Genomic DNA, 27,474 nt, shown 5'->3' on the forward strand with positions numbered 1-27,474 from the left:
CGGGGCTGCCCGCCGCCCGCCGCGCCGGAGCCCGCGGCGCGCCGCCCATGCGAGACCCCCGCGGCCCGGGCAGCGCGCAGCGACCCCCGGCCGGGCCAGGCATGTGAAGATGTCAGTGGGCTGTGCATGCCCTGGTGAGTGCCGCGGCGGCGGGGGGCCGGGGTGCGGGGCTGGGGGCTGCCCGTGGGGCTGGGGTCCCCACGGCATCGGGGCTGGCTGTGGGGCTGGGGGCCCGCTGTGAGGCGGGGGCCCCGATGGTGTTGGTGTCCGGGTCCGGCTGTGGGGCTGGGGTCCCCACGGCGTTGGCGTTGGGGGCTTGTTATGGGGCTGGGGCGCCACAGCATGGAGACCGGGGTCTGGCTGTGGGGCTGGGATCCCCGCTGCACTGATGCTGCTGTCCGGCTTTGGGGCCGGGTCCCCACGGCACTGGTGCTGGGGGCTGGCTGTGGGGCTGGGACCCCTTGGCATGGGTGCTGGGTCTAGCCGTGGTGCCAGGGTCCCCGGGGCATGGCTGCTGGGAGCCGACTGTGGGGCTGGGGTCTCCACGGCATTGGCGCAGGGAGCTGGCTACGGGTCTGGGTCCCCGGGGCATGGCTGCTGGGAGCCAGCTATGGGGTGGGGGACTCCTCAGCGTGGGTGCTGTGGTTTGGCCGTGGGGCTGGGGTCTCCGTGGTGCTGGTTCTGGGGTCCAGCTATGGAGTGGGGGTCGGCAAGGTGGGGGGGCTGGGGTCCCAGCGCTATGGTGTGGCCATTGGGTCCAGCCATGGGGATGGGGTCCCCATGGTGTGGCTGCTCTGGTCCAGCTGTAGGGCTGGAGTCCCCACGGCGTGGGTACTGGGGTCTGGCCATGGGGCTGGGGCCCCACGGCATGGGTGCTGGGGCCCCACGGCATGGGTGCCGGTGCCAGCCCTGGGGCTGGGACACCGCGGGCAGGGTGCCGCAGGGGCATTGGGCAGGCGTGCAGGTGGCACTGCGAGGGGTGACCCCGAAGCAGACCCCGCAGCCGGGGCAATAGCTCTGTGGGCTGCCCCTGTGCTCCCCACGTGGGTGCGGGGCACGGGGTCCCTGGAGTGGCTTGGCCATGCTGCCTGTGGGTGCTGGGTGCCCCCCCACCATGGCTATTGTGGGGTGCCTGCTGAGGGGCTCCTTCCCTATCCTGGCCCTCGTGGGCTGGTAAGGCTGCTGGGGTCTCCTGGGGGGTGTGACAAGTTGGTGAGGTCTCAGCACCTGGCAGGGGCGCTCCCACAGGGATGCTCACCCGGACGCCTGGGGTCTGGGGCAGGTTTGGGGCAGCTGGCCCGGCTGCGTTGCCCGCTGCTGTGTGCAGGACATCGCTGTGCCAGGAGCAAGGCAGGGCAGGGGTCCCGGAGGGCTGCCGGAGCCTTCTGCGGCACCAGGTCCCGGTGGCACCGGGTGGCGGAAGCGGGGACCCCTGCCCAGGGGCCCTGGGGATGAGGTTCTGCCGCTTCCCTGGGCCGCCAGCACTTGGGGTCCCTGCGGGGGGACAGCGGGGGACGTTCCTCAGCCCAACTCCCGCGACAGCTTTCTGGTGCCCCAGCGGTCCCAAGAGCCTCCCGCCAGGCCGGGACCCCCGTGCTGGGGAGGCTGCGGGGAGCAGCGGGACGCTGTGACAGCACACGGTCCCCACGCATCCCCTGGGACTGCCTCCGCCGAGGGGTCTGCAGCTGGATTCCCCGGGGCGGGGAAGGGGGGGTGCCCCTGTGTGGTGGCCCCCCGCCCCTGCGCTGCCTGCGCCTCTCCGCCGTGTTTCCATGAAGGCAGGCGGCCCCTTCCCCCATCCTCCTCCTCCTCCATCTCCCACTGGAAGCTGCCAGAGCGCTGCTTCCTCAAGCAGAAAGTCACGTGAACCTCCCTGCGAGCCAGGCCGAGCAGCCACAGCACCCGCCCCGGCAGGCACCCCGCACCCGGGGGGCTCGACGCCCCCCCCTCCGTGACACCCCCTCCTCCTCCCCCGGCCTTGGTGGGGGCGAAGGCAGAGCGGCGGCTAACGGCGGGGCCCCGTCGTGTCCCCCGGGAGCTGGCCCCGTGCCACTGGGAATGTCATCGCCATGTTGGTGGGCGCAAAAGGGGGGGTGGGGGGGTGGGGTGTCCTCCCTTGGTGCGGTGATGGGGGGGCCGTGGGGTCGCCCCGCAGCTGGGAGCATCCCTGCGGATGGCTTCGTGTGTTGTCGTGTCTGTTCCCCCCCCCGCCGCCACTGCCCGCTCCCCTGCGGCGGGGAGGACACGCGAGTGCGTGCAACGTGTGTGCACACGCGCGTGTGCCCCCTGCCTCTCCCCCCGCTCCCCCCCGCCGGGGCTGGGTGGCACATCCAGAGCCTGCGCCCCCCTCCCCCTTCCCCTCCCCGGACTGTTTATCGGAATATAGAAAAAACAAGCTCTGCCGCTGGCCTCCCGCCAGCCAGAAACATTTAATGAGCCGCTCTGCCCAGGCTGCTCTTCGGGGCTGCGTTAACTTGGAGGAGTTTCCTGCCTGGGAGCTGCTGTCGGGGGGGTCTCGGCTGCCCCCTTCGAAATTGTGCCCTCCTGGGGGGACGACGCACTCCCTGCCATCCCCCGGGGTGCATCCTGCCCTGCTGCAGCTCCTCTTGCACCCCTCCGGGGATGTTTCCTTGCTCTTCACCCCACTCTTCAAGAGGTTTGGGGAATGGGGTGGCTGCTTAACTGGGAACCTGCCATGGTCCTTGCGCCTGAGGATGGTGGGGAGCTGCTGGGGTCAGTGGAGGGCTGGGGGGCTTCATCCCCCAGCCCCAAAATGGAGATGTGAGCAGGGAGAGCGTGCCAGGCTCAGAGTGGAGCTGATGGTGGCCAGGGCGGCAGCCACCCGGTGCTGGTGCTGCCGTCCCCAGGGCCACTTGGAGCAGGGCTGGCAGCCGGGCCGCTCGGCTCAGCCCTTAGCGCTGGGCAGGTCTTGGCATCCAGACCCCAGTGGGGTCCTGACCCCTGGGGGCACTGCTCTCCCAGCGTGCTCCGCACTTTCTTTTTAAATTATTTTTATTATTATCATTATTTTTCCTCCCATAGGGATGGTGTTGGTGCAGAGAGGGGGAGGAGGGGAGCAGAGCTGTGCTCCAGAGGGTAGCCCTGCTGGAGCTTCACGGCAGGGCAGCAACATTCCCGAGGTCAGCACCTCTTCCCTGGGACGCCTTGCAGGGAGCCTGTGCACCCCTCTGGCAGGAGGGAAGATGAACTGATCCACGCGCTTAGGGTCCCGGGATGGACGTGCCCGGCTGGGGGACAGCCTGTTGCCGTTTCCCTCCCTTCTGCCAAGCTGGTGCCGCGCGTCCCCCGCCGTCACGAGGCCAAGCTGTGCCACGTGCCTCCTGCGACAGATGCGCTGGGAGAGGGACGGCGGTGTGCGGGGAGCGGGCTGAGCGCTGCGGCAGGGGGGGTCGGGCAGCCCCGACGTGCGTGGGCTCTGGCTCCAAAACACCCCCCGGGCCTGCCTGGCACCTTGGGGTGCACCCGGGCATGCTGGGGGGAGGGAGCAGCTGGGGTCCCAAGGCCCCATCCTGCATGGCCATGTGTTCTCGCCCAGGCTCTCTTTGTGTTGCGGGCAATGCTTGGGTGGAAGATGCCATTCGCCCCGTCTCCCTCTCCGTGGCAAAGCACCTGCCTGGTAGATGCTACGTGCGCCATGTCGCCTGCCCGTGCCTGGCACGCTCTGGCAAAGGCAGGATGGGGTCATGGCTACCTGGTGCTTGGCGAGGCGGTTCCTCGGGGTCTCAGGCACTGGCGTGAGGCTGCGCACTTCACAGCACTCCTTGGGGCTGGTGCAAGCTCACCCTGCTGCCGGCTCGGCTTCAGCCGGAGAAATGTGGATGGGTTAATGCCGTACCAGTGGGCTCAGCACTGGGTGTCTGTGCTGGACTCGGAGTTTACTCCAGAAATGGTGTTGTCTGCTCAACACAAAGCTGCTGTGAAAGCTGCTCCTTTGGGGAGTGGGTGGATGCCAGCCAGTGGGATGGGACCACCAGGGCAGGGAGGTGTCCCTGCAACCCAGGAGCACTTGTGGCCAGCAGTGCCCTGGCCAGGTAGCTACGTGCCCCCAGGCAGGGCAGGAGCGGCAGCAGCACAGGCATCCCTTGCCTGGCCCATGCGTGTTTAGCTCGCTCAGTTCATGCCACCCTCTCCTCCCCCCCATCTGCTGTGGGATTCCCCAGCCACATCCGTGTTGCTTGTACACACGAGGCGCAGGGCTGCGTGGTGTGCCGGGAGCACACCAGGAGCGCGCGTGCCCATGCACGACGGCCGCCGGTGCGTGCTGCACCGCCGGCACAGCCTGCGAGAGCCCCCAGCTCTGCGCGGGGTGACACGGGTCCCGTGGGGCCGCCGTTGTGTGTGTGTGCGCGGCGTGGGTGCACCCCTTCTTTACCTCGCGCCTGGGGAGCAGCGGGTGTCGAGGCAGCTGGGCTGGGTGCCCCCTCCCCGAGGCGGTGGTGGGTGCAGGCAGGATGGGGCTGGGTGACCGTTATCGGCCTGCCTGCAGGCTGAGGCTGTGGTTTCCTGCTGGTGCTGGGGGGGGAGGGTGCTGTGGAGCCAGCAGGGCTGCCAGGGGCTGCCGGGCCCCACCTGGAGTGGGGATGATGGCAGCCACCCGCCCGGGACCCCGTCCCAGGGGCTCTGCTGGGCAGGGATGTGGTGGCTGCAGCAGGGGCGATGCCGGCAGGTTTTTGGGTTGCAGCATGCTCGTGGAGGTGCGGGAGTGTGGGCTGTGCACCAACGTGGGGCATCCCCCTTGGGCAGGGGTGCCAGTGGGCGCCACGAGGGATGGGACCCCTCCCCCCCGAACTGTTAGACCAGCCCCCCATCGCCCCCTTCTCTCCCAGGCAGGTTTCTGATGGGGGCGAACGTTAGATCCGGGGTGTAATCTCCCCTGCCGCAGGCGCCAGCCCCTGCTCGGCCCAGACCCCACCCTGCCCGCAGGGTGGCCGATAACGCCCTGCCCGCACCCCTCTGCGGCCGCTTTCTCGGGGGGGGCCCTGTGGGGTGCAGCTCCCGCCCCTCCTTTGCAGGGTCTCTGCCCTCAGCTTTGCGGGACCCGCAGGCAGGTCCCGGACGTCCCTCTGCACCAGGGTGATGGTGTCTGCCCCCCCTCCCCCCCCCGGGGGATGGCCCCGCAGTGCGAGGGCGGCAGGCAGGAGCCGGGGGGGGCCCCCTGCTTTCTGCAGGAGCGGCAGCCCCGGCCCCCCTCCTGCGTACCGAGGGGCTAGTGCTGGGAGCGCAGCCAGGTTTCTGCAGTGCAGCCCAGGTGGATCTGCCGCCTGAGCCAGGCTGGGACGCCGGCCGTGATGGGGATGGCGCTGGGCGAGGGCTGGCAGGGTGTCAGCCTCCCCATGGGTTGTCAGCACCCCCTCCACGGCGGGGGGCAGCTCCTGCGCAGCCCCGCTCTGCAGCAGCCGGTTGCGCCAGCCTCTGCTCTGGACATGCGTCCTCCTCCGGCCAGGGTCATGCACAGCCCTGGGTGCTCCCCTCCAGGGGCAAGGGTTGCCCTTGCCCACTGCGGGCAGCTGCCCACCCTCCCTCCCCTGCAGGGCGGTGGGTGCGAGCTCTTGCCCGCCCCGGCTCCCGCCTCCCCACTGGTGGGAGCAGATGGCAGCACGCCGCGTCGAAGGCACGCAGCTCCGCCGGGCACGGGGCAGGCCCGGGCGCCCCGACCTGCCTGCACCGACCGGCCCAGGGTGAGCCCGGGGCAGCTGTGGGCAGGGGCAGGCAGGAGCAAGGCAGCGGGAGCTTTCTCCCCGCCGGGGATGGTAGCGCTGGTGTGGCAGCACGGAGCTGCTGGAGGAGCCCGGCGTGGGGCAGCAGTGCCTGGAGTCAGGAGTGGGAGTGCTGCCTGGGCACGGGGGGTACCAGGCTGCCAAAAATCCTTGCAGAGGGGTATTTCGCCGCCGAGGCCGGGGAGATGCCGTCATGCTCCTCCCAGCTCGGTGGCCCCTGCCAAATCCTCTGGGCAGCCACAGTGTGCCGAGGTGCCCTGCCTGCTGCCAGCGCATGTGCTGCAGGAGGTTTGGATCGACGGCGAGGTCTCCCCTGAACCCCGGGCTGCCCCCGAATGGGGTGGACAGGGCTGGATGTCCGCCACCGCTGGGCACTGGACCTGGAGCCAGGGGAGCTGCCGTCCCCATGCCGCGGTGGCCGTGTCCCTGCTTGGCCTAGCTGGTGGGGAGGAGGCAATCGCTAACAGGAAGGACACGCATGTTAGCAACGAAAACACGGCAGCGAGAGGAAGCAGAAGCGATGCATTATTGATGGAGCTATTTGATGCTGCTATATTCGGAGAGCCGCTCTGGAGCGCTCGGCAGCACCGAGTGGGGGGGGTGGCGGGGGGGTGGGCTCCGCTGGCGGAGGCTTACCTGCTTCGAGTCAACCATGTGTGGCCATGGCCCCAGGAGATGTCCCCTGCCTTCTCCTGGAGGGCTTCCAACATGGGAGGGCACGGTGACGTGTGGGTGCCAGGAGGGATGCCAGCCTTGTGCTTATCCCTGGGGGGTGGGGGTTTGGTGGGTGGCAGCTCCCAGCCGTGCAGATCTCTGTGGGTATGCCGGGGGTCCTGCTGTAGCTTGGGAGGCAGAGGGGGAGGGGATGGAGGGGGAGCAGCAGACCAGGAATCGGGGTGTTCTCCCAGCTGGGGTGAGAGTTTCTGGAGCTGTGGGGCTGGGTGTTGAGGGCTGTGCCTTGCTTTGCCTTTTAAGTAGCAGTGCCTGCCCCTTAGAGGGCTGAAGGTCTTCTTGGGGGACAGTGGGCAGTTGCGGGATGCTGGGGCTGCACAGTCATGCTGCATGTCACCCCCTCCCCGCCATGGGATCCCAGGCCCAGCCGGGCTGTGGGGATCAGCCCCAGGCCAGGAAGGGGGCTGTAAAATGAACCATTCTTGTAACATGAGAGAATCCACCTGGAGCCTCTGGAGGAGCCTTAAAACCCTGCAGCTCTGGCAGGCTGGCCCAGGGCTGCTGCCAGAGGGGCCAGGGCTCGCTGCTGCGGGTGGCCACGCTGGGGCTGAGCTCTTGCAGGACGTGCGTTGCGATGTCTCAAGGACAGCACGGGAACACTGCGGGGCATTTCTCTGGTGCTGGTGCCATGGGGAAACCCCTTGCCAACAGGACCTGCCAAAGTTCGCCTGCAGACTGTGCCTTCCCCTCGGAGCCTGTGGCCAGCCGGGCAGCGCTGCGGCCGACCCACTGTGCCAGAGCAAGGCGTCATGTGAGGGTGGACACCCCATATGGACCCTGTGCACTTTGGGGTCCTGCACTCCCTGTTTCTCTTCCACCTCTTGTTTTGGAGGGGATGTGCACAGATGCACGCACTTGGTTGCTGCTCATCCACTGCTTGCGTAGTCAGGTGGTCTTCTCCATCCCCTGTGGGATGCTCAAGATGTGACCCTGTAACTTCCCACCCTGCTCTGGCAGCCAGCTTTTCCTGCAGCCCCTGGGTGTTCCTCCTGCCTCTGGGTGTCTGGAAGCAGTTCTGTTTTTGAAGGGTTAATCCCAGGAGCCCCCCCGGATCTGCCGCCTGCCCGGCATGACTCACTGTTGAGTTTCCAGCCTCCCCCAAGCCTCTCTCCTGGGGAGAGATGGAGCCCTGCCTTCTCCAGCCAAAAAAGGGGGCCCCTCCTGCACCAGACCCCCGCCTTGATCTGGGCGTGCATAGCTTTAGGGGGGAGAGAAGCCCCTCCTTGAGAAACAGGGAAGCAAAGCATATTTCTGGTTGAAAAGTGGTAGGATTGGGGGTGGGGGGGTAGGGTGGCTGTTGTGTTCCTGAAAGGGGGGCTCTGGGGCGCGTGCTGTGCTGCACTGCTGCAGGCTGCGTCTGCATGTGTGTGACGGTGCCCCAGTCTCGCCACTATTTGGACAAGTCCAGGAGGTTTGGAAGTGCCAGGCCAGTCTGTCCCCTTGTGCAGGCTGTGCTGTTTGCAGAGCTAGCAGATTTTTATTATTATTATTTTTTATGTAAGCATGGGTCCGCATCCCTGCTCTGTGCCTGTGCCTGCCAGGGCCCTGACTGGGTGTCAGTGTGAGCATGCCCTGCTCACCTGGGATCCCTCAGGCGCGCTCTGCGGGCACACCGAGCCCTGGCCACGGGGATCAGAGTGACCTGGGCATCCCCCGGCTGCCGTGGTCCCCACTGGGCTCTTCCCATCCGCCTGTTCAGGATGCATCCCTGTGCTCTCTCCTGCTCCTGAGCTGCTCCCGGTTCCCTGGCCAAGACCTGCACCGGGTGTCGGAGCAGGGCTGGGCTTCGGGGAGCCCAGGCAGGCGTGGGGCCCTTGCTAGGGGGAGAGTGGAGGCTGGGATCCAGGGGATGTGGTGCCCCATCACAAAAACCCAGGGAGCTGGAATCACCCTCCGCTCCCCCCCGCACTGTGGGCACGAGCACATTGCAAGGAAGGGGCTCCCCCCACCACCGTCGCCGCCACACACGCTTCCCAGCTGCATCTCAGCCCTTCTGCTCTCCATCCAGCATCTATTTAATTATTAACTCGGCTATAACCATAAACAGCTGGGGCTGCTGCAGCCACGTGGACCAGTCCAGCACTGTCGTCAGAGCCGAGCAGGGACACGTGAGCAGTCCCGGAGGGCTGCTGAGCCCCGGGATAAATTGCTTGGGGCATGTTTGCCGTGGATGCGCCGGGCCGTGGAGCCTGGGGATCGGTGGGGGCTCCTCTCTGATCCCCCTGGCCATGGCACCGGCGCTGGGAGCCACTGGTACAGGGGCAAAACACCCCTTTTTGCAGTGTTTTGCAGTATTTTGCAGTAACAGCACCGTGTTGAGCGCTGGTGGCTGGCTATGCGCCGTGCATCCTTCAGCCCTGGAGTGGGAATGGGGTGCAGGCAGGCTGTATTTAATGGCCTGTCTTGACCAGGAGGGCTGTGCCATCCTGTAGCTGTCACTGGTGTTACTGCTGGTGTGATTTATTGGCCTAACGACGGTGGGTGGCAGCCTGCCGCAGCCCCATCTCACCTGGTACCACGCAGATGTGGGCTGGCAGGGGGACAGGCAACGATGGGGCAGTGTGTCGGGTCACTCGCAGCATCCCCTGTGCCCAGATCTTGCAGCACCAACAGCGTGGGTACTTCCAGCTGCACGTACCTTTTGTGGAGCAGGGTTTCACGGAGGTTTTTGGGTTTACAGTGAATTTTTCTCTCTGTTTATCTGGGTTTTACAAAGACTTTTGCTCTGTTTATCCATGTGCCCCTGGAAGGTGGTGCTCACTGGAGATTGTTAGCCTGCAAGGGGAAGGGGAAATTAGGCATGATGGGGACCAGCATGGGGCTGGAGCCTTGCTTGGCCGAGGGTTGTAGAGGACAGGAGCTGGGTTTGCTGCTGCAGAGCCACTCCTGCCTGTCCCTCTTTGGCGTTGGTCCCAGCCGGCAGCACACCCAGTTGTGGAGCAGGGGGCTGCCCCCAGTCCTCAGGTGCAGGGCTTTGGGGGTGCACGGGCGTGGAGGGGAGGACACCCCTGAAACCTTGTGGCTGAGGTTTTGTGCCTACCATGCGTGCGCTGTCGGGGGGACAAGCATGCTTGGTGGGACCCGACTGGTTGTGCCTGCGTTACCCTGCAGCTGCTGTTTTGGGGAGGGGATGAGGTGCAGGCCTGGCCGTGTGAGCGAGGGGGCGTGGGAAGGTGTGCGTGCTCCGGGCGTGGGAAGGTGTGCGTGCTCCGGGCGTGGGTGCACACCCGGCCGGGGGTGTGCCGGGAGGCGTTTGGGGAGACGTGCAAGCGCATGCCGGCCCGTCAGCGTGCATGCCAGCCCACATGTGCAGGGTGAGATGCACTAACGTGTGTGTGTGTGTGCCTGCGACAGCCCCGTGTGCCGAGCCTGGCTCTCTCACCCGGAGCCGGGGGCTGTTGGGGCTCTGGGGGGACACGCAGGCTGGGCTTTGGGGTCCCGGCTCGTGTCCCTGCTGCCCACGGGCTCTCCAGCTGGGTTGGGAGCACAGGTCTGTGCCAGTCTGATTTGCCAGGGCAAGGAGCAGGAGCTTGCGAGGGGCAGGTGTGGGGCAAGGTGGGAATGGAAAAGATGGGATTTTTTTGTAATGGAAATTTTCATAATGGAAATTTTTTACAAAAATGGAAATTTTCGTAAAAACTCCTAATTGGAAGAGGTTGGAGTTTTGTCAAGGAAAGGAGACCCTTTGGGTCTGCTGGCAATTGCAAATCAGCACACTTAATTTTTAATACCCCCTCCCAAAGGAAACGGTTGTATATTTTTTCCCTCGCCAGAAACTGGGGGAAAGGGAAACAAGTTTCAGAAAGAAAAATCCTGAAAAACTTCAAAGAAAACCCCAAACCGAACTAGGGAGAAGGTATATTTTTATTGAAACTTTCGCGGGGGGGGGAACTGTTCCCCGGCTGGTGCCGAGTTCCTCAGCCGGGACCCGGCTCCTGCATCCCGGGGAGCGCCGGTACGGGGGTTGGGGGGGGGGGGCGGGGGGCAGCTCTCCGGGGACCCCCTTTTTGGCCGTCACCCCCGGTCCATAGGCACCCACTCCCCCGCCCCCCCCCCCCCCCCAAGCAGCGAGGGGCCGGGGCGGTGTTGGGGGGCGGAGTGGGGGGGGCGGGGGGGGGGAGCGGTCTCCGCCGCCGCCGCCGCAGCCATTGTGGTCCCGGCCGCGGCGCAGACAAAGGAAGCGCCCCCGCCCCGCCCCGCGCCCCGCCCGCCCCGCCCCCGCGGCGGCCCAGCGCCCGCCCGCCGCCCGCCCGCCGCCCGCGCCGCCGCCGGACCCCCGCCCGCCGCCAGCGCCGTGAGTCACCCCGCCCCCCCCCCCCCCCCCATCCTATCCCATCCCCGCGGAAGTTTCCCGGTCCCGGCCTGCCCCCCCCCCCCCCCTTCCCCCGGTGGCGGCCCCGCTCGGGCGGCGGAGGGGAGGGCCGGGGTCCCGCCCGCGCCGCCCCCGCGCCTGCGAAGTTGTGCGCGGCCGCACCGCGCCGCCGCTCCCCGCCCGACCCCCGTACAGCCCGGGATCCCCGCTGCAGCCCCCTGCCCGCCCGCCCCTCTCCCCCCCGCTCCAGCTCCATCCCTGTCCCCAGCTCCCCTCTCCCTCCCCAGCTCCTCTCTGCATCCCTGCCCAGCTCCCCCGTCCCTCTCCTCTCCCCCAGCTCCCCTGTGCATCCCTGGTCCCCCAGTTTGTTGCCTCACCACCACCTCCCCTGCCTGTTCCCTCCCCTCCCTGCCTGTCCCCCTGGCTCCCCTCTCCATCCCCCAGGTCTTGGCTTTCGGAGAGGCACCCCCAGCCCCGCGGGGTGCTGCCGGCAGCCCCCGTGCCCTGCCGTGCCCTGCTCCATCCCAGCCCGCAGCTCCCTTTGTTCTTCCCCCGGCTCCTTCCCCTGCCCGAGCCCCCTGACAGCTGCCCCGCACCCTCCCGGTCCCCCCGTGCATGCTGTCACAGGGGCTGCGGGGCCGGTGCCCGGCTCCAGGGGCTGCACGCCTGCCTCCCCTCACTGCCTGCTGCAACTTCATCCGGGCCCGCGGCTCAGAGGGTCCCGCCAGCCTCCCTCGGGTGCCTCGAAGAGAATAAAAAGGTCCAAGGGGTGCAAACGCAGGGGAGCCATACACCTTCTCGCAGGAGCTGCCCCACTGGGGGGTCCGGGCTCGGGGCCCATGGGTGCAGGGGGCTCATCCTCCCCAGCAGACAAAGCACCAGCTCGGCCCGGGGCAGCTGGAGCGGGGGGGCTGGGCTGGGGGTGGCTGCAGCATCCTCGGGCCTGGGGGAAAGTCAGTGCTGCAGCTCCAGCTCAGGAATCGGCATGCGTGCTGGGGGCTGCAGAGGGGTATCTTACCCGGGGAGTGTTCCCCATAAGCCCCCCCGGGAGAGCATGCTGTGGCAGGCTGCCCTGATCTTGGGCGCTGGCTGGGCTCTGACCTCCAGCGGTGCCTGCCAGCCCGCTCGCCCGGGATGGGCAATAAGATAAGCACCCCGGGTCAGCGCTGCGAGGGCTTCCTCGGCTCAGGCAGCTCCTGATCCCATCGCTGCAGCCCTGGCTGGCAGGGGCTCGCGGAGCAGCCACCGGCATCTGCCAAGGCTGGTGCCGCAGCAAGAGCCCAAACTAGAGGTGGCGGCCGGTCCCTGGGTGAGGTGCGAGCAAAGGGCTTGGAGGCTGTGGGGTCCCGTGGGGAATCGCCTTCTGGGGCACGGAGCGGTGCACCCTCCCCGCATCAAAACCCCCCACCCCCGGCTGCTTCTGTCTCACCAGGAGGGTCTGAGCTGGCTCCTGGGTGCCCGGTGGGTCAGGCAGGTATGGGAGCAAACACCCCTTCCTGGGGTCTCCCCAATTTGTCTCCCCATGCTTTCGATAGCACCTTGTCTTGGCAGTTTTGCAGCGACTTCTCCAGCACTGGTCAGGTATCGGCTTTTACCATTTCTGTTGTAAGTACGGGCAAATTTGGATGTCCTTATTCCTTCTTTAAAGCCTCAGGTTTTGGAGTGTTCTCATTGTGGGAGAGTTGTGGTTTTCACTGAAGGAGAACCGAACATGGTCTCTGCTCTCCTGATTTTGTAGAAATCCCAGGTCCGTGATCCGAGCACGCCTTAAAGACTAGGGAGACAAGCGCCGAGCAGAACAACACCCAAGCTATACTGCTTCAGAAGGGAAGAAAAGTTGTGATCCAAGGGGGGACAGGCTGGTGTCAGAGGTTTTGGTGATACAGGGTTTTCGCCATCGTTTGGTGGGGACTTTTCCCTTCGCCTGCAGCAGGTCACAGTCCATGTAAAATTGGAATAGGCCAATGAAAAGCCGCAGAAGTTCATTTGTGAGCAGAGGTGCCCCAGGCTGGGGACCTGGAGCCTCTTTCAGCTCCTTTTTGGAGAGTGGTGAGAGCTGGCAGCCCTGAGCCTCCCCAGCCCCTCGAGATGCAGGAGTGGAGGGTGAGGTGGACCAGCCCAGCCCCAGGATCCCTTCCCTGTCCCGTGGCTGGCAGGGTGGCAGCACCGCTTGTCCCTAAGTGGTCTCTCCCAGTGTGCCGGCCTTCCGCACGCTTGCATCTCTGCACCAGCATGAGCTTGAGGTCTGCGTAAAAAATACGAACCCCAGGTTCTGCGTGGTGGCAGAGCAGCCACAGCACTTCTCCTGGACCTCTCCCTCAGAAACCTCCCATCCTCCGAGCGACCTGGGGACGGGGTGCTCCTGCTGTTGTTTGCACCGCATGCATGTGTGTTCGTGGGTTGCAACGCTTGCCACGATGAGGTTTGCTGCCCCACCGGTTGCTGTTGTTTTGGGCGGACTGGTGTTGCAAATGGGGATGCCTGGCCAAGAGGGCTTCCCCGAGTCTGTGCTGCGATGGTGGAGATGGTTTCTACAGCACTGTGCTGCTGGGGCTGGGAGCTTGGGCTGGATTGCTCGTGCCTTGGGAGCACCAGGCAGGTGTGCTCAGACGGACCCTGTCCCTTTGCTCCCGGGGTTTTGGCCCCATCCTGCACTGGTCGTCCAAAGCCCTGGCGCCAGCAACAGCATGTGCTGCCAGCGCAGCGGCGCGGTGCGAGTCCGGCAACCACAAGCGTTTGCTCTGTCCTCGGCACTGCCAGTGGCCCGCCCCGTCCTTCGCTCAGCTGCTCCCGCGTCGCCTCTTAAACCGAGTCCTAAAAAGAGAGAAGTTCAGCCTGAGCAGGGGGGGGCAGAGGCTTGCCCTGACAGCTCCAAGAAGCGATGGAGGTGCCTTGCAACCTGCAGCGAGCAGGTTCCCACCATGCTCTCGCTGTCCCTCCCCTCCACAGGCATCCATGAGTGGTCTGGATCTTGGGGCAAGCACTGCACCCCAGCGTCAAGGTTTGCCCCCAGGCGTGCGCCTCCCCGGTGCGGCCAGCTGGAAGGCGCCAGCTCCCACCACATCCTTGCAGCAGGAGTTATCCAGCTTTTTTTCCCCCCTGGAGCGGGTGGCTGGCCAGCTGCCAGGGCTGTGGGGCTCCACCTAGGACGCAACATGGAGCGAGGCGGCTGTCGGCGGCGGGGCCGCCGTCTCCGGAGACTACGCGTCCCAGCGTGCAGCACTCAGCGCCGTTGGCAGCAGCGGGGAGCGAGGTGGAGCGTTGCATCCCGGGATCGCGAATCTCCATGCGCCACGTGGGGGCTGACAGCCTCCTACACTCCGAGGCAGCGGTGTTTGGGGGTCCTGCGGGTCCAGGGGATCAGCCCGGGGATCCCCTTTTGCGGCCGAAAGGACAGACCTCAGCCCCTCTCCGCCACTTCCCTGCCTGCCAGCTCTCGGCTCCAGCCCTCCTGGGGCAGATCCTGCCCCTGTGGAGGGCTGCCCCGAGCAGCAGCCCCACAACGCCGCGTGGAGCCATGTGGTTTTGCTCCACCACGTGCGTGGCGGGCGAGGAGCCGGGAGCAGGAGCAGAGATGCTGGCTGCAGTCTCTGCAGGGCCATTGCCACGGTTGGCTATGGCTGTGGATTTTTCCTTGCTGCCGCAGAGCCTTAAAAACCTTTGAAGACGAAAATCCTAGTTTGTCAGGAGGCTTTTTTTCACGGGATGCTGACAAGGGTTTATTTTCCAGCCCCGCGGTTCCCACACCATGTCGTTCGTTTGTTTGCTGATGCTGCCCCGGTGTATGCTGTGGGAGGGACGGGAGCCTGGTCACCGCAAGAGCCCCGCAAGGCGGCAGGGCCCCAGGGTGCAGGGGTCTGGGTGAGAGGGAAAGCAGCCGAAAATGTGAAAGGTGTGTTCCTGAGGCTGAAACCGGCAGTGTTTGATTATGGATCGTCTTTGAGACGGCGAGCTGAAAGGAGTAATTAGGGACAGTGGGATATTTCCCCGAGAGTCACAGGAAATGACTGCCTCGTGGTAAGTTGATAGTAGTGGAGCTGAAACTGGGTTATCTGTGGGATTGCATCTGGGGCTTGCAGCCTTGGACGTGATTCAATTTTCAGGCTGTTTTGCAATTGGCAGGGTGTGCTCTTCTCCCGTTTTCCCTCCCAGAGAAATCCCCATCCACGTGTCTGAATCATCTGAGGGCCTGAATGGGAAAGGAGAGACTCTGCGTCCCTAGGGTTACCGCAGGGCAGCAAGTCCCCTGGGGCCCCCGCTGAGTACCCAGCTCCACAGGTTGCTTTCTCGGGAGACCCTGGGCTCCGGCAGAGCTGAAGCTGCGGGATGGCTCTGAGCCTTGACCCCCAAATCCACGTCCTGGCCTGGGCTCTCCTCTCCCACTGCTTTTCGGATAGTGCCACCTCATAGCCTGCATCAAGTTTGTCACTGTGTAATAAGTAACTGCAGCTAATTATTACTTCCCTGGCCATTCCCCTGAGTTTGCAAGCCAGTCGATGGAGAGGAGCACTTGCTGGTCCAGGGTGCTTTGTGTGCTGCAGTGGGGGCTTTTGCACTAATGTTGCAGGACGTGACCTGGGGCACGCGTCACTCCCCGCTGCCTTGTGCGCAGGGGACACCATGCACAGCCACGTGGTGCGGGCAGGGAGGCAGCTTGTGGTCAAGATAGGCTCCGCGGCCAGCTCGGATCCGTGGCTTGAGAAAAGCAAGAGGGTAATCCCTGCATGCAGCCGGGCTGGTGGTGCTGCAGGTTTTGCCTCCGTGCGGGTCAGGGCCGGGCAGCGTGCTGGCCGGGTTCGGTCTCTGGATGCCGCTGGGTCCGTGGCATCATCCCATGGCCTTCTTCAGGAGTGGCATCTCCTCTTCCCTGGACAGCCCAGCCTCCCAGGAGCTTCAGCTGGGTCAGTTCTGCATTTTCAAAGCAAATGGGGTTGCTGCAAGTTGAGATTGTCACCGAGTATGTCTCGGGCCATGCCTCAGTGTGTGCTGCCTGGGTTCCCATTGGTTTAGTAACAACATCGGGGTTTGCAACTGGCCTCGCTCCATCCCCTCCACTCCGAAGAAGAAGAGAAAGAAGCAGTGAAGGCAGGTTTGTGGGAGCAGACCACGGAGTGCTCCATGTGCTTCTGCCTGTCCCAGTTGCTCTGGATACTTCTCTGTGTTTGTCCCCCCGCCCTGCCAGCTTCCCCGACACCAGGCGCTGTCACCGGGCAAGCCCACGTGAATTACTTGAGACGCTGCCCTGCACCCGGCTCCAGATAGCACCCTCCTGGATAGCACCCTCCTGACTGCCCTGCCAGTGGGGCTGGGCTGGGAAGATGGATTTCCTGCTGCTATCACTGCTCCCACACCCCGTCGAGGCAGCCCTGCGAAACAATGCCGCTATTTACACTTTAAAGCCTCGTTAGGCAGCCAGGAAGCAGCAGGCACAGTGCATGCCGGGAAGCAGCGACAGCCTTTAGCAAAGGCTAGCCCCTCTTCTTCGCTGCTGCCGGGCTGCTGGGAGGAGCAGGATGCTCCCTGGCTGAGCTGTAACCCTGCGGCCTCTTTCAAGCCCTGTTTCTTCATTTATTTTTATCATATTTTTTTTTTTAGCCTCTGGAGTCCATGCCTCATTGCTGAGCTTTGCTGCTTGCACGGAAAGCGTGCTGGCTGCCTGGCCAGGGACTGCTCCTCTCTGGGACAGTGAGCACCAATTCCTGCCGGCGGCTGCAGGTGTAGGAGCGAGGCACCGGCGCTGCTTCGCCTTTGTCCTCGGCAGCTCTTTGCTCTCTGCTGGCAAGACAGAGCAAGGGGAGTGCAGGCAGGGACTTTTTTCCCCTGCCAGACGCCAAGGAAGGCTCTGTGTGTCCCCTGCCCGGGCAGGCAGCTCCCTGGCTGGTGCTGGTCTCAGCTCACGGTGCCCCGCTGTCTCCTGGCTGTGGTGGCTCTGCAAGGTGCCCACCGTGCTCTTGTCTCCTTGGGAAATCTGACATTCCCCAGCTTTGGGGGCTTGGTTAGGGTTTTAACCGTTCCTGCTCCAGCGAACCCGCCGGGCAGTGCACCAGAAGAGCTTTCCCCACAGGGCTGGCAGCGTGGAGGCAGGCAAAGCGGAGAAGGCAGGTGGAGGGTTGGGCAACGCCAGGCTGTACGTGAGTCACCAGCAGAGCACCCACCTTCCCTTCCCCAGGCACCCGCCTGCCTGGAGCTGCTTCCTTGCCCAAGCTCTCTTGGCAGGTCTGTGCGGTGCCGGCCAGCTCCGTCCTGACCCTGGCTGGGGACCTGGCCTCAGCAGAGGATGCTGACCCTGGGCATCCCTCTGTGGAGTTCCTTTCTCCTGCACCTCCCTGCCGAGGAGGAGCCGTGGGGCCACCAACCTGGCCACGGGCACCACGCCATTTGCCCGGACCTGCCCGGGCCGATAGCTCACCAGCTGCAGTGTCAGCCTGATTTTTTCACTTGCTGACCATGCATGTGTTTTTGTGGCACTGGGTGAGTGCCCAGGGACAGCCATGGGAAGCCTCTCCCATCAGCTCGGGGTCTGCAGAGGCATCGCATGCCCAGCTGCCAAGCGGCATCCCTGCTTGCACCGAGCCTGCCCGGATCTTCCGTGCTCAAATCGGGAGGCAGAGCAGGGGCATGGGGAGACATTGGCTGGGGCCAAGCGCTGGGCTTGGCTCGGCTCAGGATGGGCCGCATCCTGCGGGTCTGGGTCACTGCACCCAGCGGGACAGGGCTTGCAGGTTGCTGGGGCAGCATGAAGGGGAGAGGCGGTGATGGAGGGATCTCCTGGACTGGGCGGTGTGACACTTGTATGAGTAAAAGTTGGTGTTGATGCTGCTGCTACTGCTGTAAAGTAATTGCGTTATTTCGTGTAATGCATGTGCTGTGAGTGTCTGCAGTGAATGTAGAATTTGGACAGCCTGTATCAAATCCTAAGGCTATTGTTAGCGTTATTTAAAACCACTGAATCCAGTAACATATTTTATGCTGCATTAAAAATATTTGGTCAGGATGCCGGTGTTGCTGAGGTCGCATAACAGGCTCCTCTCCACTCCTCTAGATCCTGAGATAGGTCACCCAGTGAAGCCCCAAAAGCAGGTCGTGTCTGTATTAACCTGCTTGGGAAGGCCCAGGATGGAAAAGGATGCTTGGGTTGGAGCAGTGGGCTGGCTCGTCTGCTGTCCCACCTCCACGAGCAGGGGGCTAGGGAAGAGCACAAGAAGCAGAACAGATGGAGAGGGACGTGTCCCCCTGGTCTCACCACCCCAGAAGACCTTCCTGCACCCTGAGAAGGAATATGGGGACCAAGGACAGCAAGAAACCTTGGGGGCTTTTTCCTCCCATCTCTCATTGGTGAATAAAAACAAAGCATCGGAGGACAAGACCTGCTGGGTCTGATTTTTTTCTCCCCCACCCCCCACAGAGGACGTGGTGACCAGAAACAAGCAGTTCAGCTCCCCGTCTCCAGCCACTGCTGTCTCTGGCTAATGAATTGGTTTGTTTTCAACAGAAGACATGCGCTTTTGGGAAGTTTCCTATGCATCAAGCACACTTTGACGTCGTGTTGCTTAACAGCAGCGTGGAGGAAATGGAAATGCTGTGTTTCTAGTGCAATTCTGGTTGAATTATAATTTCCATTGGCGCAAGTTGACAGGGATTAAAGCAGAAAACAAAAATTCCCTCGCACCAGCACTGACCTCCCTATTAAAAAAATTTTTATCTATGAAAACGTTGGGTAAGAGCAAGAGGCCGACGTTGTTAGCAGCTGTATGAGAAATTGGGCCGTGCCCCACTTATCCTCGCTGCAGGCGGGCAGGAGCAAGGAGCGGGAGCAGCAAGCCCCCAGCGGAGCGGCCTGGCTGGCTCCAGCCCCGTGGGACCAGTGCATCCTGGTGGGTGCTGGGGAGAGGCTGCTGGGTTTGGCTGCCACAGGGAAACACGGTGAAAAGGCACCAGGCCCTCAAGAAGACAAGAATCAAGGAGCAAAATGCGGATTTCCCCTGTTGCAAGTTGGATTTAATGCCAGGGAGGTGGCTTCCTCTATTTTTGACCAGCCCTTGCTTGCTCAGCTGCGTGTGCAATCCCTGCGACTGCGGGCTCGGGGTCCCAAGCGGCTCGGCAGGGGTGATGGTGATGCCCTGGTCATTTGGGCTCCTGTGTTGGCTAACAGGTCGCAACGAACTGGACATCTTGGGTCCCAGTGCTGGTGGCACCGCTTTCCTTGACCCTGATGCTTTTTGCTCCCATCCTGCATCCTTTGCAGCTGAGCAGCTGCTCCGATCCTGTCCCTGCACCCTTCCCTGCCGCCTGGCCATGCGGCAGTGCCCAGATGGGCAGCAGCGTGCCCAGCTCCTCCCAGATGTTTCCCTCCACTGCTGGGCTCGCTTTCTGCAGCACCGGGCGGCAATCCTGGCGGCCCGTGGGCGTCGGGAAGTGCCTGGCCCGGGGCTGCAGGCAGCCGACGGGAATCCCGCCTCGGCCCCGGCTGTGGCCAGCAGCCTGGCGCGGCCAGCTTCAGGGCCCCCACCTACGGCGTGTCAGGGGGAGACGTGCCCGTGCGCGGCAGGGCCGGCTGAGCCGGTGGAGCCGGAGCTGCCTGGCAGCCCGCCCGCCGCTGCGCCCCATCCAGGTCAGCCCGTCTGCCCGGCTGCCTGCCGGGAGGGAGCCGCGTGCCTCGGCAGCGCCCGGGCGCAGCGTGCCGGGTCCTGCCGGCGGCAGGGCGTGCCGGGGCTCCCGCAGGGCTCGGGGAGGGGTGCTGGCAGCCGCCGCTCCCGGGAACCTGCCCCAGCGGTGGGAGGAGGCCGGCGAGCGTGGGAGCCCCCGGCTGCCCCTCCGGAGCCTTGGATGGCGCTGGCCATGCTGGCATGGCTGGATCCGGCAGGCATCTCTGTCTCCCGTTGGCAGGCCTGGGGGTTCCCCAGGTTGCTTTCAGGGATGAGTGCTGGCTTGCAGATGTGGCAGGCCTCGTTGCACCCCCCCATCGCACCCCGTGGCCGTCCGTGGGCTCCTCGTCCTTTGCCCCGGTGCTGCGGGGGACAGCGAGGCGTTGGGGTGGTTTGATTAGGGATGGGGACTGGCGTGTGGGATCTCTGTCCACCTGGAGCCGGGTGGCCGCTGGCCTGCCCGAGCAGCAGATGGTGGCTGCCTGGGGACCCGCCATCCGTCCCTCTGGGCGATTATTCACCCGTCGCCATGACGATAGAAAGGTCAGTGAAAAGATCCCGTGTGATTCCCGGGTCGAGTTGGTGGGATTAGGAGTAGCGCAGGAGGGAGGGCTGGGGGGACGATAGGGCCCAGCCAGCCCCCCTGCCCCAGCTCACCAGCTGGACTGTCCCCCTCGGGCGCCATCCCCAGAGCCTGGCCAGCTGAGAACTGACAAACTCTGGGCACCAGTGAGAAATCTCTGGGATGGGGCTGGGCCCCTCCAGCTGCTGATCCTGAGTGCTCAGCCCTGACCCTGTGGGTCCCATCCTGCATGAGGGAGGCCTGGAGCTCTCTGTGGGTTGAGGGGCTGGGCTGGCATTGGGGGGGGGCAGAGGAGGGATGGGGCTGTGCTGATAGGGGCTTGGCTGGTCCTGCATCCTTCCTTTTTCTCCTCCTCCTCACAGCAGGGTGTCTGTCCTTGTGGGGTGCCCCCAGCTGACCCGTGTCCCCTCTCTTTCTCCAGGCTGTTCCTCTAAGTCGTTCAAGCTGTACTCGCCAAAGGAGCCCCCGAACGGCAACGCCTTCCCCCCCTTCCACCCGGGCACCATGCTGGATCGAGATGTGGGGTGAGCTGGGGCCCGGGGAGGGGCCTGTAAGGTTGGGAGTGCTCTGTCCCCCCCCCAGGGTCTGCACCCCAGGGTCTCTCTGTTGTGCTTCCCAGCAGCATACGGAGACTGCGGCACATGGAGTTGAGTTAGCACGAGGGGAGAGAGGTGATCGGAGGAGGCATGGGTGGGACTGGGTGGAGAAAGGGTGGTATTTGGGTGGAAGGGAGCCCCCAGGTCCCCGAGCTGGGCTGGGCCAAGCCTCTTGCCAGGCCAAGCCCCTGGGATGACCCAGGACAAGGAGCACTCCCAGCTCCTGCCAAAACAACCCCTTCTCCAAAATCCGTCCTGTCTGGCACCAGCCCCAGCTGCAGAGGAGCCAGGCACATCCCTGCAGAGCCGCGGGCCAGGTCCCAGGGACAGTGGAGCAGCCACTGATGCGGGAGCAGAGCCCAGTTGCAGGGGTGCAGGTCACCCCATGGGTCTGTCAGACATCAGCAGCCAGGGTACAGCCGGCACCATGCGTGGGGTCTCGCCTCCAGCAAGCCTGACTGCCTGCTGCTGTAGGCAGGGAAGGGGGAGCTGTGGCGGGCAGGGAGGGAGGTCCCCACCAGCACTGACCTGCCTACATCTCTTTCCCCCCCACCAGACCTACTCCCATGTACCCACCGACGTACCTGGAGCCTGGAATTGGGTAAGCAGGGGGGGCTGGCGGGGACCCCACTGAGGGTAGGAGGTCATGCCCCACAGCGGGTATGCCTCAGCAGGGCTGGCACGCTGCTGGCCACAGGGATTTTGGGGGGGGGTTGCTCGGACTCTGCCCAGCCCTGGAGGGGCTGTGCGTCCCCCCCCACTGTGGGCTTGGGACCCCTCCCCACCCTGTGGCTGCCTCCTTCTCTGACTGTTTGCTCTGCTCCCTGGGCAGGAGGCACACGCCGTACGGGAACCAGACCGACTACAGGATATTTGAGCTCAACAAGCGGCTGCAGAACTGGACAGAGGTGGGGAGCTGGGGGAGCGAGGGGAGGCCAGGGATGGGAGGATGCTCCGAGGTGTGTGTTTTGGAGATGGGGTCCTCTGCACTGCCTGCCCTCATGAGCTGCCTTGGCTCTAGGAGGAATCCCCTTGGCAGCGGGGTCCTGCCCTGCTGTGCAAGTCCCCGAGCGCCTTGTGCCTCGCTTGGCTGTGGGACAGGGCTCATCATCCCTGTCTCCAAGCGCTCAGCCGGGAGTGCAGCCCTCCATGGGCTGAGCGCGTGGCTGCTGTGCCTGGCAGCCAGCGGCTGTCTGTCCGTCTCTCTCCCCATAACCTGGCATCTCTCCACTGTCCCCAGGAATGTGACAATCTGTGGTGGGACGCCTTCACCACGGAGTTCTTTGAGGATGACGCCATGTTAACAATCACTTTCTGCTTGGAGGATGGACCAAAGAGATACAGTGAGTAGCAGCTTGAACCCTCTTTCCCCAGGGCATTGCCTCTCCGGCAGGAGATGCGGTGGTTGTGCTGCAGGGCGGGGATGTGGGCAGGTGTTGGAGCTCAGCTGTCTCCGGCCGGCAGGGACTGGGAGGCCCCCTCCCCATGCAGCCCCAAGGCATGTCTGGGTGAACCAGGTTTACTGACATTATCTTCCTCCTTCTCCTGCTCCAGCGATCGGCCGGACTCTGATTCCCCGTTACTTCCGCAGCATCTTTGAAGGGGGGGCCACAGAGCTCTACTACGTGCTCAAGCACCCCAAGGAGTCCTTCCACAACAACTTCGTCTCGCTGGACTGCGACCAGTGCACCATGGTCACCCAGCACGGCAAGCCCATGTTCACCCAGGTACTGGCGGCACCCGCGGCTTCTCCTGCCCCTCATGCCTTGGTCTGACATGTCCTTGTGGTGGCTGCAGTCCCACGGGGCGAGGGAGACCGATTTCCATGGCTTGTTGAGTGCCATGCTGTAATTCCACATGTCTCAGCCAGCCTTGCAGCATCCCCTTTTTGCAGAGATCCCCTGGCCATTGTGGGTTTGGCTTGTGCAGAGTCTCATGGCAGGCAGGGGCAAGCCACCAGGAGGGTGTCCCAGTGTGCAGCAGTGGGTTCCCAGGGGATCTGGGCTGGGGGAAGGGAGCGGCAGGCTGTGCCTGACTCTGTGCCCTGCCCAGGTGTGTGTGGAGGGGCGGCTCTACCTGGAGTTCATGTTCGACGACATGATGAGGATAAAGACGTGGCATTTCAGCATCCGCCAGCATCGAGAGCTCATCCCCCGCAGCATCCTTGCCATGCATGTGAGTACCTCTCTGGGAGCTTGCCTGGGGCATGAGTGACACAGGGCTGCTGAGCTCCTCTCCCTGCTGCGCAGGTTGGGGGGACCTCAACCCTGTCCCCCCATCGCAGGCCGGGGCACGGGAGGACCGTCCCCAGCCTGGATACAGCTGAGCCATCTGTCCCTCTCGCTCCTAGGCACAGGACCCCCAGATGCTGGACCAGTTATCCAAGAACATCACCCGCTGTGGGCTCTCAAACTCCACACTCAACTACCTCCGAGTAAGCATGCGGGAAGTGGGGGGGGATGCAGCTCTGCTCCTGCGGGGGGGCCTAGAGTGGCCACATCTTGTGCTCTCAGCTGCCCAACACCTGGCTGCCCTGGGGTAGGGGGAGGCAGTGGGGCAGGCTCTGCAAGAGGGATTTTGCAAACAGGCTGCAGAGAGCCGTGGGGCCATGGGCCTGCCAGAGCCCGCAGGCTCCCAGCATGGCTTGGGTCGGCACAGCGCAGATGGCTGCCCAACAGAGGGGCTTTTGCTGGGACCTGGAACATCACGATCTAACCCCGTGTCTCTCTGCTCCCTGCAGCTCTGTGTAATCCTAGAACCAATGCAGGAGCTCATGTCACGGCACAAGACCTACAGCCTCAGTCCCCGGGACTGCCTCAAGACTTGCCTCTTCCAGAAGTGGCAGCGGATGGTCGCTCCACCTGGTGAGTCTCACGCTGCCTGCTGTGCTGCCTGTGGGTCTCTGGCGCTGCCCGCTCAGGCCTTGCCCTCGGTCCAGGCTTCTCCCAGCCCCAGAGCCTATCTCTGGCCTTGTCTTGTGAGGCTGGGGCAGTGGGTCAGGCAGCCAGCTTCATTGTCTGCTGGCCTGCCTTCCCACTGGGGCAGAGCAGGGCTGCAGGCAGCTAGTGCTCCCTGCCTGGGGGCTGCCAGCTGCTTGCAGAAAGCAAAGCAGGGACAGAAATCTTCCCTGCACCCTCTCCTGTCTCCTGCGCTGGGGGGACAATGAAGCTGCGGAGGGGAGGAGGGTGGTGATGCTACCCCAAGGGGGCTGTGGTCCTTGCAGAGAAGAGGGGTTTGCAGAGAAGCGGCTGGGGGGCACTGGCTCCTTCTCATCAGGACTGACCACGTCTCCCTCCTCTGCCAGCGGAGCCAGCGCGGCAGCAGCCCAGCAAGCGCCGGAAAAGGAAGATGTCGGGGGGCAGCACCATGAGCTCCGGCGGGGGAAACACCAACAACAGCAACAGCAAGAAGAAGAGCCCAGCCAGCACCTTTGCCCTGTCCAGTCAGGTACCTGTAAGCATCCCGTTTCCATTCTCTCTTCCTCCCCCGGGGTGGAGGGGAGGGCTCCCTGCCCCGGCCCCTGGGGGTGGCTAGGGGGAGACCCCCGGGGATTGCCTGTCTGAGCCCCCCCAGCTCTCTCTGGGTGATGGGGAGAAGGAGGGGGTGTCCCAGCTGCCTTCCCTGAGCTGCTTTGCTCCCCTGTGAGGGGGTGAGGATGTGCTGCCCTGCGCGGTGCCCGAGCCTCAGGTCCTGCGATGATGATGAGGAGGTGGCCCTGCAGCTGGGAAAAGGGGCTGCAGCGTTGCGGGGGGTCTGGCGGCCCGGGCTCCCCCCACCTCGATTATGTTTCGGGACCGTCTCCCCTTTCAGGATGTGATGGTGGTAGGCGAGCCCACGCTGATGGGGGGGGAGTTTGGGGATGAGGACGAGCGGCTCATCACCCGGCTGGAGAACACGCAGTTTGACGCCGCCAACGGCATCGACGACGAGGACAGCTTCAACAACTCGCCGGCACTGGGGGCCAACAGCCCCTGGAACAGCAAACCGCCCTCCAGCCAGGAGAGCAAGTCAGAGAACCCCACGTCGCAGGCGTCGCAGTAACGGCCCCCCCGCCGCCCCGTGGACTCAGTCCCAACCGATCTACCTGTACATTTGCAACGGAGAGTGACTGGGAAGCGGCGAGGTACCGGGGGCGGATTGGCGCCGTGCGGCCGACGGGGTGCACGGCCTGGGGCGCGTGCCCGGCGGGCAGCCCCCAGCCCTCTCCCCCCGCCGCCTCCCCGCTCCCCCCACACCTGTCTCCCCGCCGGACCCCAGAGCAGGGGTGGGCTTCCGGGGCCGTAGCTTCGTTATTCCCCTTTCTCCCTCTTCCTCCCTGCTTCTTCCCCGGAGAGCTTCTCATCCCCGCCCTGATGTGCCCAGCCTCTGCCTGCTGAGCGGGGAGAATTAGGAGGGAGGTGTCGGCAGTGGCCGGCACGACCGAGAAGCTAGCGGCGTGCGAATGCCATGTGTTGGGGTCTGGCACAGCCCAGAGACCCTCCTCCTCTCCTCCTCCTCCTCCCCGGGTCCTACGGCTGGGGTTTGCTGGGCAGCCACCTGCAGCAGGGTTGCACATCCCCAGCCCAACCTGGGGCTGGGTGGGGGGGCCGGTGATGGAAGGCCTTCCCCGTGCTGCCGGCTCTGCCACGGAGCTTCCTCCAGCTGGGGTCGGATCCTGCTGCGCTGGGCTGGTGTTGAGGATAGGGCCCCGTCGCATTTCCCTGCTCTCCTGCACCCTCCCTTTCCCCTCGCTCCCCAGGGGCAAGAGCGCAGCAGGGCCGTGGGGGGACTCTGTATATAGGAAGCACGTGGTGGGGGGGTTTGGGGGGACTGGGGGGGGTGCACGGAGGACCTGCGGCTCTGCCAGAGCAGCCGGTGCCTGGGCTCCCTGCCCACAGCCCCTGCGTTTCCCCCCACCCCGCGTGAGTCCGCCTGGGGCCCCTTTGCAACCCCCGGCTCCCAGTACCTCCTACTTTTGTCTTTTTTTAAGAAAAAAAAATAATATTATTAAAATTGTAAGTTTAAAAAAAAGAAAAAAAAAAATGGGACAAGCCCTCCCCAGCCCCCTCGCCGGTTCCCCCCTCCCCACCCTGAGCCCTCTCACCCTGTCCTGACTTTTGTACAGGCTTCTTCTCTTGGGAGTCTCGTTTTATATCCAGTTCGGAGAGCTTCAAACCAAGGAGAGACTTTGCAGACTTCCTTTCTAATCCCTCCAGGGGCCGGGGGGGGGCAGCCCCCCGCCTCCCTCCTCAATGTAAATCTTGTGTGCTGTTGTACCCGCTCCCCCCACCCCCGCCTCGGGTTCGTGTACCTCGTGCTTGTACATTTCCGCGCTGTAGACAGTGTGTACGATACTGTTCTTTCAATGTGTTATCACTAGAGCAGGTGCCTCCATTGATGTTAGGGGAAACGATGAGAAAAATAATAATTTTGGGGGTTTTTTTGGTTTAAAAAAAAGAAAAAGAAAAAAAAAAATCCCTTCCAAGGCTTCTTCCAAGGAGAAGATGGGAGGTGCTGGGGGAGGGCGTTTGTGCTCACCAGCTCACCCCAGCAGCCTCGGAGGGGGGTTTTGGGGGGAGCTGGGGGTCAGGGCTGCCCATGGGCACCCCCCGGCATGGCCCCGAGGTGGGGTTGCAGCGAGCGCTGCCACAGGGGTGGCCGGGGTAGTGGGGGGACTGCCCTGGTGTGGTGCGGGGGTGCGTGTGTGCAGGAGTGCGTGTGCGAGAGGTTTGTGCGTCTGTCTGTGCGTGTGTAAGGGAGCCCGGGGCAGGCGGAGCAGCCCTGCGGTTTGGGGGAGGGGGGGTGCACCCCACTCTCCACCAGACCCCCCCTCTCCCAGCTCCCCGCAGGGGATCCCGCAGGCGGGGATCCCGCAGCACGTGTCCTGCTGCCCCATGGGGCTGGCAGGAGTCCCTGAGGGGCTCCCCCCCTGCACGGGGTCTCTGGCTGCAGCAGGGGTGTCGCCTGCACCCTGTGTCTCGCCCACTCGTGGCTGAGACTGCAAGGGGTGGCCGAGCCAGGGGGACACACCCCCACCCCCTGCGTCCCCCCTCCTGCTGTCCCCGAGGTCTGGCAGGGAGACGGGAGCCCCTTGGCTCAGTCCTGGCCTGATCTCAAGCCCCAGATCCCCGGAGAGCCACCTGCGTTGGCTCCTGGGCCCCTCCACGGGCAGCCTGAAGGTGGAGGGCTCAGCCCCGCTGACCCCCAGCCGCAGGCATGGGGGGTCCCCACGGCCCCTTTGCAGGTGGGGGATAGGCTCCCAGGGTGGGAGCCCGGCGTGGTGGCGAGGGGGGGCTCTGCATTGCAATTAAGGTACGATTCTCGCCGCTGCGCTGCTGGGCTCCTGTGGAGGGTGTGTAGCCCCTCGCTGCCCCCCCCCCCCCCCCCCCCCCGGGCACACTGTAATGCCTTTTTGTTTCTTTTTTTTTTTTTTTTTTTTTTTCTTCCTCCCCTCCATAGTTTGTGCCATTTATGAGTCATGTATGGTACCAATAAAATGACTTTTCGGTTTGAGGCTGTCCTGAGCACTTATTTCTGAGCATGGGAACCAGCTGATGTGGGCAAGGCGGAGGGGGGGTCCCCTTGTGCTCCCCGTGCCCTGGCAGGGAGTGCAGGCACAGGGCTTGCTGTGCTCCTGGGACGATGGTGGCTCACCTCAGGCTGCTGGCCCTGGCCCTGGCCCTGGCTGGCTTGCTGCCACGCCATGGAAAGCAGAAATCCCAGCAAGGACTGGGCACAGGGCTGCTGGCAAACAGCCCTGTACCCGAGTCAGAGCAAACAAGGGGCTCGGGGCCTGGCCGGACACCACGGTGATGGGCACATCCCCTGGGGAGCAGTGGGGGTGGCACGGTCCCGCTGTGGAAATGGGGCCGCAGCAGCTGAGCAGCAT

General features: G+C 64.3%; 1 protein-coding gene across 2 annotated transcripts; it reads left to right on the forward strand.

The window, feature by feature from the left end:
- The first annotated feature begins 1 nt into the window (after nt 1).
- Nucleotides 2-27,095, forward strand: LDB1 (LIM domain binding 1). 2 transcript variants are annotated; one of them, XM_052799093.1, is made up of 11 exons: nt 2-134; nt 20,432-20,534; nt 21,163-21,207; nt 21,439-21,514; nt 21,847-21,949; nt 22,161-22,333; nt 22,659-22,781; nt 22,957-23,040; nt 23,347-23,470; nt 23,911-24,059; nt 24,417-27,095. In XM_052799093.1, exons 1-11 carry the CDS (start codon nt 110-112, stop codon nt 24,645-24,647), a joined length of 1,236 nt encoding a protein of 411 aa, XP_052655053.1. In that variant the 5' UTR covers nt 2-109; the 3' UTR covers nt 24,648-27,095. The 2 variants fall into 2 exon arrangements, with proteins under 2 accessions (XP_052655053.1, XP_052655054.1); XM_052799094.1 differs by having other exon boundaries at nt 23,911-24,053.
- The last annotated feature ends 379 nt before the right edge of the window (nt 27,096-27,474 follow it).

This window comes from Harpia harpyja, chromosome 10 (assembly GCF_026419915.1).
Source record: "Harpia harpyja isolate bHarHar1 chromosome 10, bHarHar1 primary haplotype, whole genome shotgun sequence".
NCBI lineage: Eukaryota > Metazoa > Chordata > Aves > Accipitriformes > Accipitridae > Harpia > Harpia harpyja.